Source organism: Crocodylus siamensis, chromosome 1 (genome assembly GCF_052110815.1).
Source record: "Crocodylus siamensis isolate JL-2025a chromosome 1, ASM5211081v1, whole genome shotgun sequence".
In the NCBI taxonomy this organism is placed as follows: domain Eukaryota; kingdom Metazoa; phylum Chordata; order Crocodylia; family Crocodylidae; genus Crocodylus; species Crocodylus siamensis.
This window is the reverse complement of record NC_143395.1, coordinates 106613608-106631038: the sequence shown is the minus strand read 5'-3', so window position 1 is coordinate 106631038 and position 17431 is coordinate 106613608. Positions and strand designations below refer to the sequence as shown.

Below are 17431 nucleotides of genomic sequence, written 5' to 3'. Positions count from 1 at the left end.
TCTGAAACATAGTAAAGATAGCTTAATTAACAATATTGTTAACTACAGCACTGCTGACAATTTTGGCATAAATATCTAGTAAATAGATTAAACCTAAAAATGCAAGTGTCCACTACCTCAAATACCAAAAACTCCAGCTTCCCTCATGCCATTGTCCACATGCCATTACTTACTGGCAGCATGTACCTCTCTGGCATAGTGAACTTGAGGGGAACATAAAATCTACTTATTTAAAGTGAAAATAATGGCCACAGCTAATACAGTGCTGGCATTCTAATGTTCTGTATTAAAAACATCCAGGTTTAAAACTTAAATGAAGGCGACATAGAATCTACCTGTCTGCTGCACCTGAGTAATACAGAATTAAACACTCTTTCACAGAATTTGGGTCCAGTTTACTACAGTTAGTGTTTTTATGGTGTTTTTCTATATTAATTACTGAGCTGTATATTTGCAATGCATACAAGGCTGTATGCTTTGTTCAAAGGCATTAGGTCAGCTTGTGTTGCACTTAATAAAGTGTAAAACATTTAGGTAACAAAGAAAGTTGTTAACATCACATCGTGACTAATTTTCTGTTCGCTGCTTTGAGAAACAGCAGTAACTCCCATGCCAAAACCTATAAATCAGTGGAGCAAAAACAATTTTTAGAGAAGCATTCAAACCAGAGTAAAAGAGGGGAAGGGGAAAAAGAGAAAGGAGAAATTCTCTTTTAAAGCTAGCCCTGGTTCTTTCCTTCATGGTAAGTGCAAGCCCATATTGAAGTATTTTGGTTTTATTTGGGTTATTTTTGTAAATTATTGTCACAAAATAGGCACATATCCAAAACAGATTGATACTAAACTGCTTTTTGCTGTACCGTGTTGTGAAATTTGATAGCTTTTGCTAACAGTTACTTAGAAAACAACAGAAACTACTGAAAGCAGAAGAGATTATTTTAAAATGTTACCTAAAAAGTTAAATCTAGCAAGTTTTAAAACATTTAAGCTTTCTTGTTTTAAAATCCTAGTACAGAAAGGCTACATTTGAGCTTTTTAATATGAGGTAGCTAGTCCAGATAAATCCTACTTCCCCTCATATTAAAACTGCAGTCTGGCCTATCTATTCTAGGATTGTAAAACATTAAAAAGAGGAACTTTTTCTTGGTCTGGATAGGCACTTAAAATATAGATTTTGGGGTACACAATGACAGAAAAATAAAAGCATGTTTGATGAGTTCAAAACTTCTTTCTTAAAACCATGGTTTTACTTACAGATGAAAACACTGCAACCACTGAAAAGATGTCTGAACTTAAAGCAACTGAGCAGCAAACTGAGAAAGCAAGTAGAGTCAAGATTTCTCAAAGAACATATCCATACTGGAAAAAAAAACCCCACACTTTAAAATTGAAAGTTGTTAAAAATAACAAGATAACTTTATTTTTATTTTCATTTATCCTCAAGAGAAAAAACAAGTTGCTGCTACTAACAGAAGTGTTGGGAATTCTGGAGTTCATGAAATCAGATTCTCTATCCTGCAGTATATAATGGTGGAAGGGATCAATGAAACCTATATAATCCTTCTATTCATGCTCGGGAGAAGAGTTCTGTCCTAATTTTTTTGGATCAGTACTGAATCTTCAGGGTCTCAGAGGAAACTTCTAAGGACAAACTTTGCAAAATGCTCAACACCCACAACTAGAACCAGATTTTCAACAGAGTTCAGCTCCCCCCTTAGGCACTTAAATGAAGTGGCTAGATTTTCAAACACTGGCCAGCACCCAGGAGAGCCCAAGAGAACAATTGGAGTCATTTAGTGCTTTGTAGGGCTGGCCAAGAATTTGTCAAAACAGTTTTTGTCTGAGAATGCCAATTCATCAAAACCAAACTTTTAGTGAAAAATGCTCTTTTTTGACAAAAGTTTCACTGGGAAATTTCTCATATCCCAGATGGAATTCCTGAAGGCGCACAGGAAAAAGACCCAAGGCAGCCAATAGTCTTGTCATTCAACTGCTTGGTTGTAAGAGATCCAGATCCCACTGCCCACTGTCTGAATTGGAGCATCCTATGTGAGTATCCTAATACCGGGATTGTATTAGGCCCAGAACTGCTGGGCACGGGGCCACTGGATCCAGGTTGCAGAATTCAGTGGCAAGGGGTTTTGCCTGTGCTGCACTGTGGCTAGGCAGGGAGAAGTGCTGGAGAGAAGCAACAACCAGGTTGGACCCAAACTGGATTAGTCTGGCCTGCCACCGGAAAACGTTGCTGATTGCTCTCCTAGCCAATGTGCTACGTATAGGTGCTGCTGAAGGTTGTAGGGCTTAAAATTTGACCTACCTAGGAAAAGAGGAGGAAAAATGTTATATTTTTATTGTTAGTATGTGATGTGAACTAGCAGAATTCTATAATCTCAGTAGGCCCAGATCAGTTTCCATCATCTGAAAATTTGGCCAATGTATTTATTAATTTTTATTTATTTTGTTAAAAATAGTTTACTTCTTGGTTTTAAGATGGAACCAGAAGTCCTACGGTAAGAAAGCATGTGGGCACTTAAGCATAGTAATTAAGACATACATTTAGTTTCATATTTCCAAGAGGTGATTTTGGAAGGTGAGAAAAAATATTCTAAGATTTTTAAAAAACTTTTTTGAATAATAGCATTCAGCAATGGAAAGGCAATACAACACACCCCTCCCTCGGTATATAAGCTTTCTCCCTGAATTATATTTTGTTGTATTTTGCCTACTTCAGTATTAAAAGCCCATTTACAAACACTGCAATTAGTTAGCTGAAGAGGTGTAGGATGGGGAGATGGGATTTTCATTACAAGTGTAATTCCTTAGCTAAGAGTAGAAGTGTGCTCCCTCATTTTTCCATGACTGGGTACATAGAAACTCCCACACCACAGCTATCTCTTCTCCTTTTCTGATGCACCGTGAGCTCCTCAGTCTTACACAATCAGTTTTTGCAGCTGTTTTCTTGACTTACATATAGCCCCCCAGTGACCACATAGCTAAACTAGAGACTAGGATTATTTAAATTTATGATGGAGGTTTTATTGCTACTTGAACATTATTAATAGATGCTTAGAAATTATGGCAATGAGTAAAAGAGAAATGCCTATGAATAAATAATAATGAGCTAAGCCCTGGCCCATAGTATAAAGCAGAAAGAGGCATGATAGTCTCTTTACAAGACATATTTATTAGTAATCACAAGGCCCAAAGTATGCTAGATGACTCATGGAACATAGAGAAGCCAGGATCCCATCTCCAAGGGGAGTTTATTCATCCTATTTCTTGTCTTCCTGTCAATCTGGGTACTCAGTCTCCCTACGTACTTGCATTCTACTCTGCCTGTCTCACAGATATAGAGACAAGTGTAAAAGGCAAGTCCAAAGAAAAACAGTCAGAAAGAAAGTTTCTATATACAATGACAGTGACAGGGCTCTGTGCCAAGAGCTCAAAAAACTTGTGCTGCCCCCTGAATCTCTAACAGATCCTAAAAATCTGCTGTGGAAATATCTAGGAGATACTGTTCTTGGGATCCTCTGAGGATCCTTTAGCTCTGAGACATGGAGCTGCCCACTCTGCATAGTGATCTCATGGAAATGTGCTTCCATCCTTAATACACAACCTTTAGAAATCTCCACCCTTCTTTCCTTGGGTTGGATACTCAGAAATTAATAGAATCCTTGCCACTTGTATTTGGAGATTCAAACCCCACATGCTAGTGCTTCAATGTCATTTGTATAGATGATGCTGATCTAGGAAGGTTGCCACTTCTATTGATCTGCCCAAACAACTTTGGTTGTTTAATCTGTCTATCTAGATAACTGATGCTCAACCTCCTAGCCTCGTGGGCTGGATGAGTGGCTTGAGGCAGGTTTGAAGGTTGGACCCCACGTGCAGGGTTGGCACATGAATGCATGTGCAGATTTGTTCATGCACTGTCCTGACCCTGTGTCAACCAGATTCCTTGAGCTGGCTCAATCTCTTGCCACTGCAATCTCCTATGCTGGATCCAGCAGCATGCTGGCCCTATCCAGCACAGAGATCTGGCCATGCACTGGCCCAAACCTGCATATCAATCTGGCCATGGATTGACCCCATGCACCAGCCCCAGTAACCTAGGCTAGGGACAGACATTCAAAAGCCTGAGCCTGAGCCTGAATTGATTCAGACTTTGCAGGTTAGTCTAATTTGGCTAGGCTAAATCAGTTTTGTAACCAGACAGACATCCCAGAAATGCAGGCAGATGACTGCAGTGACTCAGGCTAGAAGCCAGGGGGTGCTAGAGCAGCCCTCCCTTCTCTTCCACAGAATGGAGCTGAGGGGGACCAGCAGGAACTCTGATTAGCCCAGCAGGGAATTGATAACAGTGTTTATCACCCAATTAAGAAAACAACAGAGGGACATTACCAGCTACTTGTTCATAGATTGTTAGGGGCTGGAAGGGACCTTGTAGATCATCGAGTCCAGTCCTCCTGCACTAGACAGGAAAAGACAACTGTGGTCAAGTGACCCAAGTGAGGTGACTTTCCGGTCTCCTTTTGAAGATTTCCAGGGTGACTCCACCACCACTGGAGGAAGCTTATTCCACAGCCTGAACACCCTGACTGTGAAGGAGTTTTTCCTGGAATTGAACCTGAAGCAATCTTCCAGGAGTTTGTATTCATTGCTCCTGGTCTTCTCTGGGGGTTGATTCTGCCTGTTGATTCTATCTGTTGATTCAGCACAGACTGTAGCCAGCATGTGGTCTGCTAGCTAACACACAGACACATCCCCAGCAAGGCAGAGGGCTTAGCAGGGAGTAGTGAAGGGAGAGGGAGAAGCAGCCTGCAGTCTGTGGAGCTCCATCTAGGAAGCAGAGGGAAAGAACCAGCCTTGCTGTGGAGCAGAGAGCCCCAGACAGCCCAGAGAGCATGCTGGGATGCTAGGGTTGTCTGGTTTACCTTAAACCAGAAAGGGTTTAGGACAGACATTGCATAAACCAGTCTGAGCCAAATCAGTTAAGTCTGATACATTCAACCAGGTTTATCCCAAACCAGTTTCATCCATTCTCAAACTGGTTTATGTGCACTGAACATCTGTTCTGTTACAGGTTTAAATCAGTTTCTGATCACTTAAACGAGTTTATGTGTAATGTCTGTCCCTAGCCCTAGTGTGCAGAGCCACATCATCTGATCCATGGGACTCTGCATGTGTCTGGAAATTTGGCAGCCAGGAAGCAAATATTAATGCTGCCTGTTCAGAATGCCATCCTCTACTGGACCTATATGGGCTACTCTTTGGTAGGTAAGTAAAAAAGCTTAACCCTAAGCCTTCTCCATTCTTACACTAACAGAAAAGATGGAATAAGGATGTAAGATTTGGCCCATACTATTCATTCCTTTTGCAAGTTTATTTTAATCAGTTCAATTCCTATGTAATAACACATCATTTTAATAGATTACTCATGTCCTAAGAAAAAAATGTTACTGAGATTTTGAAACTCCAGAGTTAGGGACAGGAGTTCACCTATTAAAAATGTGTGTGTGTGGCATGGAAAGAAAATCATACAGATAATCAAGTCAAAAGTCTTCAAGGATTGTCATAGATTTTTGTGGAATTTTTCACTCTACAATTTTGTTACATAAGTCTGACTTTAGCTGAATTGGGTATCCTCATACCAGATCTGGATTTGGCTCTGTTTTGAGGATGTCAGTACAATAGCTGAGTCATTTAGGATATAGACCAATGCTCACTTGTGAGCTCTGAGCTCCCTGAATGCCCACCATGAACCTGCTGAATTATATAGCCACTTTCATGTCGGGAATAGATAATCTGTTGGATTTGGTGTATTAATATTTTTATATCATAAGCTGGAAATGGAAAAAACAAAAGAATTCAAATAAAATTGCATAATACACAAAATAATTTACATTGTGGCACAGGAAAATACAATTTAATATAAAAACTCTTAGGAAGGAGGCTTTGTCAAAATGAACTGGATACATTCATGGATGGCAGAGCTATTAATGGCTGTTGAACAGATGGACAGATGGTTGGAGATGTTTCCTCTGCAATCTCTAACCCAATAAATGGTGGATGCCAGGAATATGGGGTAGATCACTCTAGAGATATCCAGTTCGATGCTCTGCCTCTTTATCATCTACTTCTGCCAGTCAGAGATAGCTAGATGGACAATTGGTTTAACCCAGTATGGTACTTCCCACGCCTCACCCCTTTACATCTCCCACCTCTCCCTGCCTGCAACGCGGGTGGCTACAACGTGCTTGGAAGGTGCCAGAGCGCACAGGGCATTCAGGAGCAGTGCGGAGTGCATGTGGCAGGGGGGAAGGGGGGAAAGTGGAGGCTGCATAGAGCTGCCCACACCTGCAGCACCCCCTACTTAGCTCATATTAGAAATCCATTGAGATAGTAGTCTGAATTAATTATACTGGGACCAAACACCAAGAGCAACTGAGTTTAGTTAGAGTTATTAGTGCTGTACGTACAGTGAGAGAGGAGCATCTGGCGGGGATGCTGGGTGTGGTGCTGTGATGGTGGGGCATGGTGGTGGTGCTAGAGCCACTGTCAGTGGCCCAGTTTGGGGGGGAATAAGCCATGTTAGCCCTGGCCTTTCACCACCTATGCCTGCCATGCCATACATGCATGGCAGGAAGCGTGATTGTGGGATTACCCAGTGGCGATGCATAGGGGGTGCATGGGGGTGCACACTCACTCTGTGAGAATGCTGGAGCACCATCTCCCAGCCAGTGCCCCCTGCTTAGGTGATGGGCAGGGTGGGGGCAGGCAGGAGTACTGGTGCCCCCTCTGTGAGTGCTGGCTGGGGACTGGGGGTGCTAGGAAAAGCACCACTGGAACTTCTGACACTTTCAGGAGCCCCGCTGGCACTTCTGGCTGCCCCACTCGTGCTTCCTGGTCAGTGTGATCAGCCATGGGGGGGATCCTCCCAGTTGCTGACTGGCCGTTGTGGGGCATGTGTCCCCTGATGCAGGAGGCACCAGTCACCCATGCTGGTACAGGGGGAGCCTTATTGCTGGTACAGGCGGAGCCTTCTTGGCATGTAGTGCCCCCAACTAGGAGCCTGGATCAGTTGATGGAGCTCCCAGCTCTAGGAGTGCATGGGGGTCACCCAAAGCTGGGAGGCTTATCAGTTGATCTGGGCTCCCAGCCACAGGGCGCAACTGGCCATACATGTAATTAGTGGTGTGATAGGAACAACTCACAAAGTTATTACACATATTTTTGTGAAATTACTTTATGGCTTATTCCCTTGTCTTATGACACTTTATTGGTTTAACATATGGCCAGGTTACAATTTAACACAGGATTAACCAGGTAATCACATCTTAAGTGTAAAGTGTGGCAAGGGCCTGGGTTCAGTTTCTGACTGTAGAACCAGGGGCAAGATATTCAGCATCTAATTCATACCAGTGCCTCAGTCTGTGGCTGTCTCTTTGCAATTGCCTAGATATAAATTACCTTAAGGTGGACACACAAAAAGAAAAGCACCAAACATTAGAAGATACTTCTGAAAATTTGGGATTAGGTCTTTCTGTGTCCCAGTTCCTGCATATGTAAAATGGAGTCATAAGGCTTAATCACTTTGAACTTGATGAGTGAAAAAGACTCTATTCAGCACATCCTATGTAAATGATCAATTTTGATTTCCGTAATCAACTCAGCCACCTCAACAATATTACCAAAGTGTGGAACAATTATGTTGAATCCCTCAGCTTTAAGCTTCTTTTGGATTGATAGATCTCTATCATGCCACTGTTATGATTCTAGGTTATTAATGATGATCAGATCAGGACATTAGAGATGAACACTGTTATTGCACTAACAAGTATATATTCAACAGATTGGGCCAAATCTAATCCTTGAACCAAAATCAAGTAATTCCCTGGGTGTAATATTTACCCCTACACATGATGCTAACTGTGGTGATGGCCTGAAAGTATAGTTTGCACAGTAAATCACACTTTTTACATCATTTAGAAGAAAAGTGCTACACCTTCAACTGCTGAAAATACTTCTTTCCGAATCCCTTAGAGGCTGCGTAATCAACAGCAAAAAAAAAAAAAAATTGCAATACAGCTGCTGTAGTGCTTTAGCACTGGAATGATGAACCTTGGTTTTATATAGTGTTGCTGTATGCACCTAAAGATTTCTTCCCTGTCTCCTGGTTCTTTGGCTAAGGTACATAAGGTTAGGCCCAATTAGGTTTTGTTCCTGAGTAGTGGCTAGAGCTAGCTAATATATATTGTATTGCTGTAGACTCCTCTTGGCCTGCAGGTGCAGGTTACCTGCCCTCAGAATGGCGAAATTGTGCCTAGCTATTCCCACACACTATTCCAAGTTGAAGTAATGACTTCCTTCAAGTTTTGCCCTTTTCAAAGTGTCACAGGCTATGTACAGGCATTACATTTAGATCAGCTTAACCAGGGTTAGGTTAATCTGAATGCCTAATGATCAGGGATCCAGGTTTTCTGTTTGCCATGGAAAAATGCAGTAAAACCTAGATTTTCTCATTTTAAGGAGAAAAACCCAGATTTTCTCCTTTAAAGGATAAAAATGAGGGAAACAATGGATTTCCTCTTGCATGCTGGAAAAGTTGCATCCTATAAGGAGCTGGGGGGAGTGGGAGGAGACTGGTCAGGCAGGGAGCGCCATGTGCATGTGTGCTAGGCACATGGCTGCTAGGCAGCTTGGAGGGTGACTCCCTGCAGATAGGTCTGATGTGTGGGGAATTGAGGCTCCCATAGTGAGGGAGGGAGGGAGCTGGCCAGAGCTGGGGCTGCTGGCCAGCTGGGGCAGTGCGTGGGGCCTGGGGCTGGAATGTACGGCTGCAGGGCCCTGGTGGGGAGCATGATGGAGGCGCAGGCAGCTTGTCCAGGCAGAGGAAGTGGGGATGGCTCCTCACCAGTGCATGCCCTCCTGGGGGGTGGGGAATGGGGGCCACGTGCCCTCCAGATTTGTGCGTGGGGTGGGGGTGGATGTAGGCTGCTCACTGAAGGCTCAGGCTTCCTGCCCTGCTGCCCTCCCTCCAGGGTCTCCCCATCCCAGTGGGTGGGACCCAGTGTGGCAGTGCAGAGTGGGGTGTGGAAGCTCAGTGTCAGTGCCACAAGCCTTGTGCCACCCTGGTGAAGCACCCACTACCCGCATGGCAGCAGCAGGGGTGGTGGCACAGAGCTGTGCCCCTCACTACTGCTGGGCAGTCAGAGGCACCTGCCTTTGCAATGCAGAGCTTGTGGAGGTGGCATCAAACTTCCCCACCTAGTCCTTCTCTGCAGTGCTGTGCCAGATCTTGCCCACTGGACTGTGGAGGCCCTGGGGGAAGGGCAGCAGTGCAGGGAGCCCTGAGCACACAGTAGGCAGCTGTCATCCTCCACCATGTACTTTGCTACAGATGTACCCCCATGGGGGAGGGGGAGCTGGGCTCCACACCCTACTCCACTGCAGGAGCTGCCACTCCCTGTGGGTGGCACCTGGGGCTTGGAAGCTGCTGGGGGGACAGGGGCTCTGGACCTGGGTCCCTGGTTCCTACAGCTGGCAGCTTGGGGCCCCCTCTGGCAGGCCTGGGAAGGCAGGGGGCTGTGGTTGGGGAGTGACAGGCACCATCAGGGCCACAGGGCTGTAGGTGGTAAGTGAAGGGCTCCAGCAGGGCCAAAAGGGGCTGTGGGTGGGGAGTGAGGGTCACTGGCAGGACCCAGGGAGCTGTGGGTTGGGAGTGAGGGGCACCAGCAGGACCGGGGGGGGGGGGTTGAAGGGTGAGGGGCACCAGCAAGGCTGGGGGGCTGTGTCAGGAGTGAGGGGCTATGGCATGAGCAGGAAACTGGCATATCAGGGCTGCTCAGTGCTACAGAATGGTGGGGTTTGGGGACAGCTGCTGCTGGATCCACATCCTGGTGATTGAAGGGGATGGGAAGAGCTCTGATTTTCCATGATTAAAACCCTCAAATCAAATGCCAAAATGTATAAGTATTTAGAAATTTTTTTATTATAGTGATTGAGGTACTGGTAGGCTTCCAAATTGCTTTAAAATTGTAAATATATCAATAAAACATTGTGTTCAACTGATAGCTATATATGCAGTGGTGTTTCATTTTAATCATTGAAAAACCCAGATTTGGGGGGGTTTTACTTAGAGAATTTGTAATTTTTTTAAAAAATCAGGATTTTTTATTTTTAAACAGAGAAAACCAGGATCTCTGCTAATGATGTAGGTATTCAGAGATCTTAAATAATCCAAAAAATGGCATGCCTGATTTAAATAAGTTCACTTGACGAGGTGTGCTAAGTCAGTTTGAGATTGGGTGAATACCTGCACGTGTTGATAGTGCAGCCCAGGGGCTGGAAAAGCTCAGCTGCTTTCTCCAGCTCTGGGGCTGCATTATTCCCCCCCACCCCAAACCTGACTGGGCTATTTTTAGTTCCCTGACACTCCTAAGTGGGCAACGTCCCACCCCACAGAACTACCAGCCCATCTGATCCCAAAAATGCCCCTCTCATAGACCCGCTAGCCCCCACTCAAATGATCCCACCCACTCCTGCCCCATCCTCAGTTACTATGGGAAGGTGTACAGCCATGACCAGACAGAAGTGCATGGCTGCAGAGCACTTTAAAAGGGCCTGAACCTGTGAAAATCTGAACTCATTGCATGAGGGTTTAGATGAAGATGTGCTAAAACAGAGCAGCTTCAGTAACTTCTGTCTGCACCGCCTCTCCATCCTGGCACTGTTTTCAGAATGAGAATAGGGAAAGGGAGTGAAGGGAGTTCAGTCTGGGGGTTTTTGAGTCGGTGCTGGAGAGTGAGGTGGGTGGATTGTAACCTCCCCAGTACCAACTGGGGAATGGCTAGAAGGAGCTTCCTTTGCCACCTTTCCCCCCTCCCATTGTGAAAACAGTGCCAGGGCTGGGTGGGAGGAGAGGTGTTGCTAGAGGAAACCAGCTGCATGCTCAAAGCCTGCAGCTGGATTCTCAAACCCCCAGGACCCAGCAGTGAACTTCTGTTGGGTCCAGGGGATCATTGTAACTCATGGGGCTTCCTGCAAAGTGCCCTGAATTACAGCAGGGAGCTTCACTTCTGTCTGCACCTTTAGGCAGCTTAAAGAAAGCCACATGAACCTAGTCCAGGTGCAGTGAATAGCTATATGCATCTATGTATAGTAAGCGGTGCTCTGATGCTAGTGTCAGAGAAGACAGTGTCTCTGTCAATATCCCAGGAAAGAGAATTTTGTTCTTCTCTGGCTGAGAAAGAAGAAAAATTGAATGAAATGCATAGCTCACAAAGCAAGATTCTATTAATTCTTGTCTGACAACTCTGAAATAAAAATTCCCTGCGACTGCACAGGAAAAAACTATCATGCCTTTGTGAAAAGAATCCATTTGCTTCTCAAATATGTGAGCATCCCAGCACCCTCTTCCTCTCTCATTCTATGGTGAACATGGAAGGTTTTCCATGGAAACCCAAAGGAAAGAAAGAAGAGCTGAGATACAGAGTGAGCTGCTACCTGTTTCCCCAAATGACTTGGCATCTAGTCCTCATTTTTCCCTGAGTCTTACCCAAGTCCTACAGGATCTACTGGCCATTTATATAGAGCCAGGTTACATGACAGCATGGATCATACACATCCTTTATTGCCAAGTAAAAAAGCTCAAGGTTTTGGGTTCTTGACGGTAATGGGTTGGTTAATTTCAGATAGGTCTACTTTATACATCTAGTTGTATAGGAAATTACCAGTAGAAAAAGGCTTTTCCCATAAGACTAAAAATGACAAGATAATTACATACAAATGTCACGGAAGATCAGGTTTTTTATTGTTTATTGTTAAAGTATGTTTTAAACATTAGTATGAGAGTAGAGGGGGAAGGGAAAAGGAACCATAAACTGCTGTATGTCTCCACTGTATTTCATAATATCACTGAAGACACTGGAAAAGCCAGTCTGCATCAGTGACCTAGTCTGAGCGATGATAAGGGCAAATGGATAGCTGTGCCTCACCAGGGAAAGCACATAGGTATAGGCAGGAAGTATCTGCTACTGCTTGGTGTATTTTATATGCCAGAGTACAGAATTCAAAATTTCACATTTACAATTTTTTTGACACAGTGGATCAAATTAAATCCTCGTACAACCAGCTATAACTCAATTGAACGCATCAGAGCTAAAACTCGCCCTACTGTATTCAGTCAAACTCATAATTAGCAACAAATCCTAAGATCTGAAACTCTTTCAAAGCTTTACTCCCTTTTTGGCAATCTTTTATTGGGGCAATAAGCTGGCACATGACTGCGATATGTCACAGGAAAGTTTAGCATTAAATTTTCATTTTGCATTCACTGGTGTATTGTGAATGCTCAAAGAAAGCATGTCAACTAAACTAGCCTTTGATTTGTATGGGTGAAAAAGAGTTTGTCCTCTCTTTAGTTTGAACACATGTTACATGTTCTGTCATGAGTTCTGCTGTGTACACAGTGCCACAACATGTGGTGATAGTTACACATTTTTTTTTTAAAAAAGGAAGACCTACAAGAAAAATCTGATTTGAAAAACCAAATCATTTACATTTATAAAATGAATGCAGACTGTTGTCTTACACACTGCTTTCTGGAAACACAGTGTTCTTCATACAGTTGAGAAAGTTGAGACTTTTTGTTCCTTATGTAATTCTCAGACTACCACAATCAAAGTGATGATCTTAGCTCTATAATATACATTTTGCTAGCTTCCCCACTCCCTTTTTCTTCCTCGCTGCTACATTTTTAGCATAGCGAAACAATGGATTTAGTTTTTGAAGCTGACAGTTTCATGTACAGCTTTCGGGGTGCAGGAAGGAAGGAACAGGGTGGTGGTTTGAAGGGATACAGTTCATCCAATAATGCTTAACTTTGGGCTGCTGGTTGATATGGAACGGAGGATGCTTCAGCATCTTAAAAGAGATGTGGCATTTAGAAATTTGTAAATGACAGCCCTCTTTGTTCCTGCAGCCATCAGTGAAGATACAGCAAAGGAAATGGAGGAGCTGCAGTTAAGCATTTGCAATACACAAAGTCCTTGTTTTCCCACTAGGCACTGCAGAATAGCAATTGTCCATTCACAGCACATATCACATCCTCTGCATTTCAGAGCTAATATTTTTGCAGTCCTCAAGTTGCTGTATCTGAGCCTCAGACATTTAATTTGTTCTTAACCCTTTGAAGTGTATGAGTACATTCATGTTATATCTCTCATCACATAACCTTAATATAATTTTAAAGGTGCATTTTCTGTAAAATTAACAAAAAGGTGGTCAAACTGTGGAGGTTTTATATGCACAGTAACATTTTCAAACGGCTATGTATCATCTGTCATTTGATAACTTAGGAAAACCTGAAGATAGCAAGCAATGAACTGACAAAGGAATGCATAGGTAGTCTGTATTTTAGATTTAATTAGCAAAGGAATGTTTTTAAACACACATACACAGGCTCTTGGCAAGTAGCTCCTCCTCTTGCATGCTAGAATCACACTCTTGAAAATAATGTTAGTTTTATGTTAGCAGTTACTCGTGTTTCCTGCAGCACACAGTGCTCACTGTAATGCTACAACAGTCATTCAAGTTAAGTCACAGCTTGAAGATGAATTGAAGCTATATGTCATTAAAGTGCCATTAGTTTAGTTCTTGATTAAAATCCACTTTAATTAGTTAGCAAGAGCTGCAAGAAAACGGATGATGATAAAATGCAAGCAGTTTTGTTCTAGCATTCTCCTTCTAAATTTTTGCACAGGCTTCATCTTAATTTCACATTTCTAAATCCAAACCATTTAAGACACACTTAGCATGTAGCAATAAAACGATGTGGAACATATCGTCGCAAAGAGTTATGCTGCTATTCTTTCCTATTCAGTATATTTGCTCCCAGTCATCTTTTTCCGCTCGAAACTCAAGCCAACTCAAAAAAAAGAAAAAGAAAAAACCCAGAGATTGGATTGAGTTCCTCCTTTCCTTTGCCTCATCCAACTAAGCTAACCAAGTCCAAGGTCTTTGCTCGTGCCATTGAAATGTAGGACTTGGGACAGCAATCTCACTTTCCTCAGTAGGATCATACAGTGATACAAAAACAGAACCCTCAGTTTTCTTTTGCCTGCAACTGATTACAATGACACGAGTTAAAATGTTCCGCTAGTTTCAATAAAAAGAAAAAAAAGGGAGGAGATAAGAAGCTTGTTGCTGTAGTAACAAGTAACAATAAAAAATGTTTTCTCTAAATTCTCTAAAGTAACACCTCCCTTCTTCCCCTTTTTGCAATTTTAGTTCCCCCTTAAAAATAATCACACGACCTCTTTTAGAGTTGCTGTACATACCTCAACCATTAAACAAGACATTTAACCATAGTGGCAGTTCTGTGACCTTTGAATGCCGTGAAATCTCTAAGCGGTGCAGCTTGTTCATGAAGACTTGTACTGCAGAATCCAGTAACTGCATCCAGGATTAGGAATAGAATTAAGTAACAGCAACTGGAGAAAAAAAAAATCACCGACTGAAAGAAATAAAAAAAAAACCCAAGAAGCAAAAATGATCAGAGACTCTTTTGAAGAGAGTACACTTTTCTGCCAGTGAAGGGCTGGGATACAGCTGAGCTTGCTGCAGTCTGACTGACTGTGTTAGCAAGCAGAAGGCCCTGCACGGTTGGGAGGTGCTGTCAACTGCCACAGGCAAGGAAAAGCAGACCAATCGGCTTCGGCACTGTCAGCTCACTGGAGTGGAGCCTTTTCTGTTTATGTTTCCTCGTTTCAAGAGTGACGTCAAAGGGTTTAGTTTTTCCTCTGCATGTGCTATTAATTTTAAAGGACTACTATGGGAAGAATGCAGCAGTGATTTTAGGCAGCCTGTCCCCCTTAAAAAGAAAGCACGATGATATTTTATCAGCTCTGGATCTAACTTGGAATTATTTTACAGTCAGACGTACCAGAAAGATTTAAAATATCCAGACCAAACAGGGAAAGAGCTGTGTGTCTGTGTGTGTCCCTGTGTTGGATCTCTGTGTGTGTTCTTAAATATATCTGAATAATATCACAGTGAAAGAGAGTCTCTGATGGAAATTTCAGTTCTATTCTCTCCTCAAGCTGGTGTAAATCAGGTGTTACTTTACTCAGGTCAGAGGCATGGTATCAGCGTAAAACCAGAGTGATGGGATTCAGCTTGGTAAATATGCCTTTTTCTCATAGCTAGGATTGGCTGTGCTGAATACTGGCCATTTTCTACCACTGCTGTCCCAGAGACACTAGCTGTGTTTCTTCTGCTCTGGGCAACCACCTGTTCTACCCCCAAATTAGAGCTCTCCGTTATGGGGGCTGTGGTGTCCTGGGACACTGGTTCACAGAGACATTAAGTCCTGTTACATCGCTGTTTCAGAACATTCATTATATTGCACCTTATTTTTCCCCCGCCAAAAGCCTGTGTCATAAAACAGAGGGCTGTTTTCAAGCCCTGCTCCCTGTTGTTGCAGCCTCTGTGACCAGATAATTGATCAAACTGGGAGTTTTGCAGTGCAAGAAGAAAATAAGGGCAGATAACGGCTGTCAAAGTTAATTTTTGCGGGCAAGAAAGCCTACAACAACAGGAGATTATTGGTTTAAGATCAGTTAAACAACAACAAAAGTTCAGCCATTTCCATCATTGTATTTTTGCTCACATGCAAATAGAGGTAGACTCATAGAATCAATGGACCGGAAGGGACCTGGAAGGTCATCAAGTCCCGTCCCCTGCCATAGGCAGGAGGTTAATGTGCTCAAACTAGCTCAACAAGGTGCTTGTCCAGCCTGCTCTTGAACACTTCCAAGGGTGGCAACCACACCACCTCTGCTGGGAGTGTGTTCCAGGTTCTAGTTACCCTTATGGAGAAGAAGTTCTTCCTTACGTCCAGTCTAAATCTTCCCCCTGTTAGTTTGTGTCCGTTGGTCCTCGTCCTTCCAAGCAGTGCCTTCCTGAAGAGGTGCTCCCCCCTGACATTCTTGTAGGCAGCTATCAAGTCACCTCTCAGCCTCCTTTTACTCAGACTGAACAAGCCTAGTTGCCAGAGTCACTCCTCATAGGGCCTGCCCTTCAGGCCCCTGATCATGCGGGTGGCCCTTCTTTGCACCCTCTTGAGATTAGCCGCATCCTTCTTTAAGTCCAGTGCCCCAAACTTGGCAGAGCACTTCAGCTGTGGCCTCACCAATGCTGAGTAGAGAGGAAGAAGCACCCCTCTGGATCCACTGGCAATGCATTGGCTGATATTGCACTGTTGGCTCATATTCATCTTCTGGTTGATTGTGACCCCACGTCCCATTCAGATGCTGTGTCAGCCAGTGTGCTGCCGCCCATCCTATAATTATGGCGAAGGTTCTTCCTACTCAGATGAAGGACCTGACACTTTTCCCTGTTGAGCCTCGTTTGATTCAGATCAGCCCATAGAACCAGTCTGTCTAGGTTATCTTGGATCTTTACCCTATCCTCTGGTGTGCCCACATTTCCCCACAGCTTGGTATCAAAGGCAAACTTAATCACAGAGCATTCCACCCCTTCATCCAAGTCATTATCTCTTAAAAAGCACGGGTCCAAGCACTAATCCCTGTGGGATACCACTGGAGACAGCCCTCCAGAATGAGGCCATCCCATTGACTATAACTCTCTGGGACCGGCCTCTAAGTCAGTTACCCACCCACCTCACCACAGGTTGGTCCAGGCCAGTACCCTCCAGTTTAATTTCATGGGAGACAGAGTCAAAAGCCTTACTGAAGTCCAAATGAATGATGTCTACCTCATGTCCCTTGTCTAGCTGGTTAGTTACCTGGTCATAAAAGGACACCAGGTTTGTCAGGCATGATTTATGCTCCACGAAGTCATGCTAGTTGTTCCTTAATACTCTGTCAGTTACAAGTTTGTGATTGATGGCCTCCTTAACAATTTTTTCAAAAGTTTTTCCTAGGACCGAAGTCAGTCTAGTTTGCAGGGTCATCCTCCTCCCTTTCTTAAAGATGGGTACTCTGTTGGCCTTCTTCCAGTCATCCGGGACCACTCCTGAGTTCCACGACTTTTCAAATATTTTTGCCAAAGGCTCTGCTGTGAGTTCAGCTCGTTCTTTTAGGACCCTTGTTCAGGCCCAGTGGACTCATATTAAGAAATCTTAGCTTGCTTTAATGTGTGTGACGCATCCTATTAATAACATCCTTTAATATTCTAGCACAGTGTTTCTCAACCCATGAGCTGCGACCCAAAAGTGGGTCACAAGGATATATGAAAGGGCCATGAACAAACTTTAAAAATGGATTCTCCTTTAAAGAAGAAAAATGTGGGAAACTGTGGTTTTCTCTTGCAGGCTGGCAGAGCTCCAGCCTATAAGGGGCTACTTGGGGCCCCCCATGCCCAACACTCACCCCACCCTGTCCCACACACTGAGGGGTTGAGGCCTGGGG

The 17431-nt window shown here is 43.7% G+C and overlaps 1 protein-coding gene across 1 annotated transcript in view; it reads right to left on the bottom strand.

Annotated features, from left to right (window-relative positions):
- PDE7B (phosphodiesterase 7B) overlaps positions 1-14679 on the bottom strand; it is a 315205-nt gene extending 300526 nt beyond the window's left edge. Inside the window, exon 1 of the mRNA XM_090039867.1 lies at positions 14339-14679. Within this exon, the coding sequence (XP_089895993.1) occupies positions 14339-14359 (21 nt within the window). The 5' untranslated portion in view covers positions 14360-14679. The remainder of the gene's footprint in view (positions 1-14338) is intronic.
- Positions 14680-17431: the final 2752 nt, after the last annotated feature.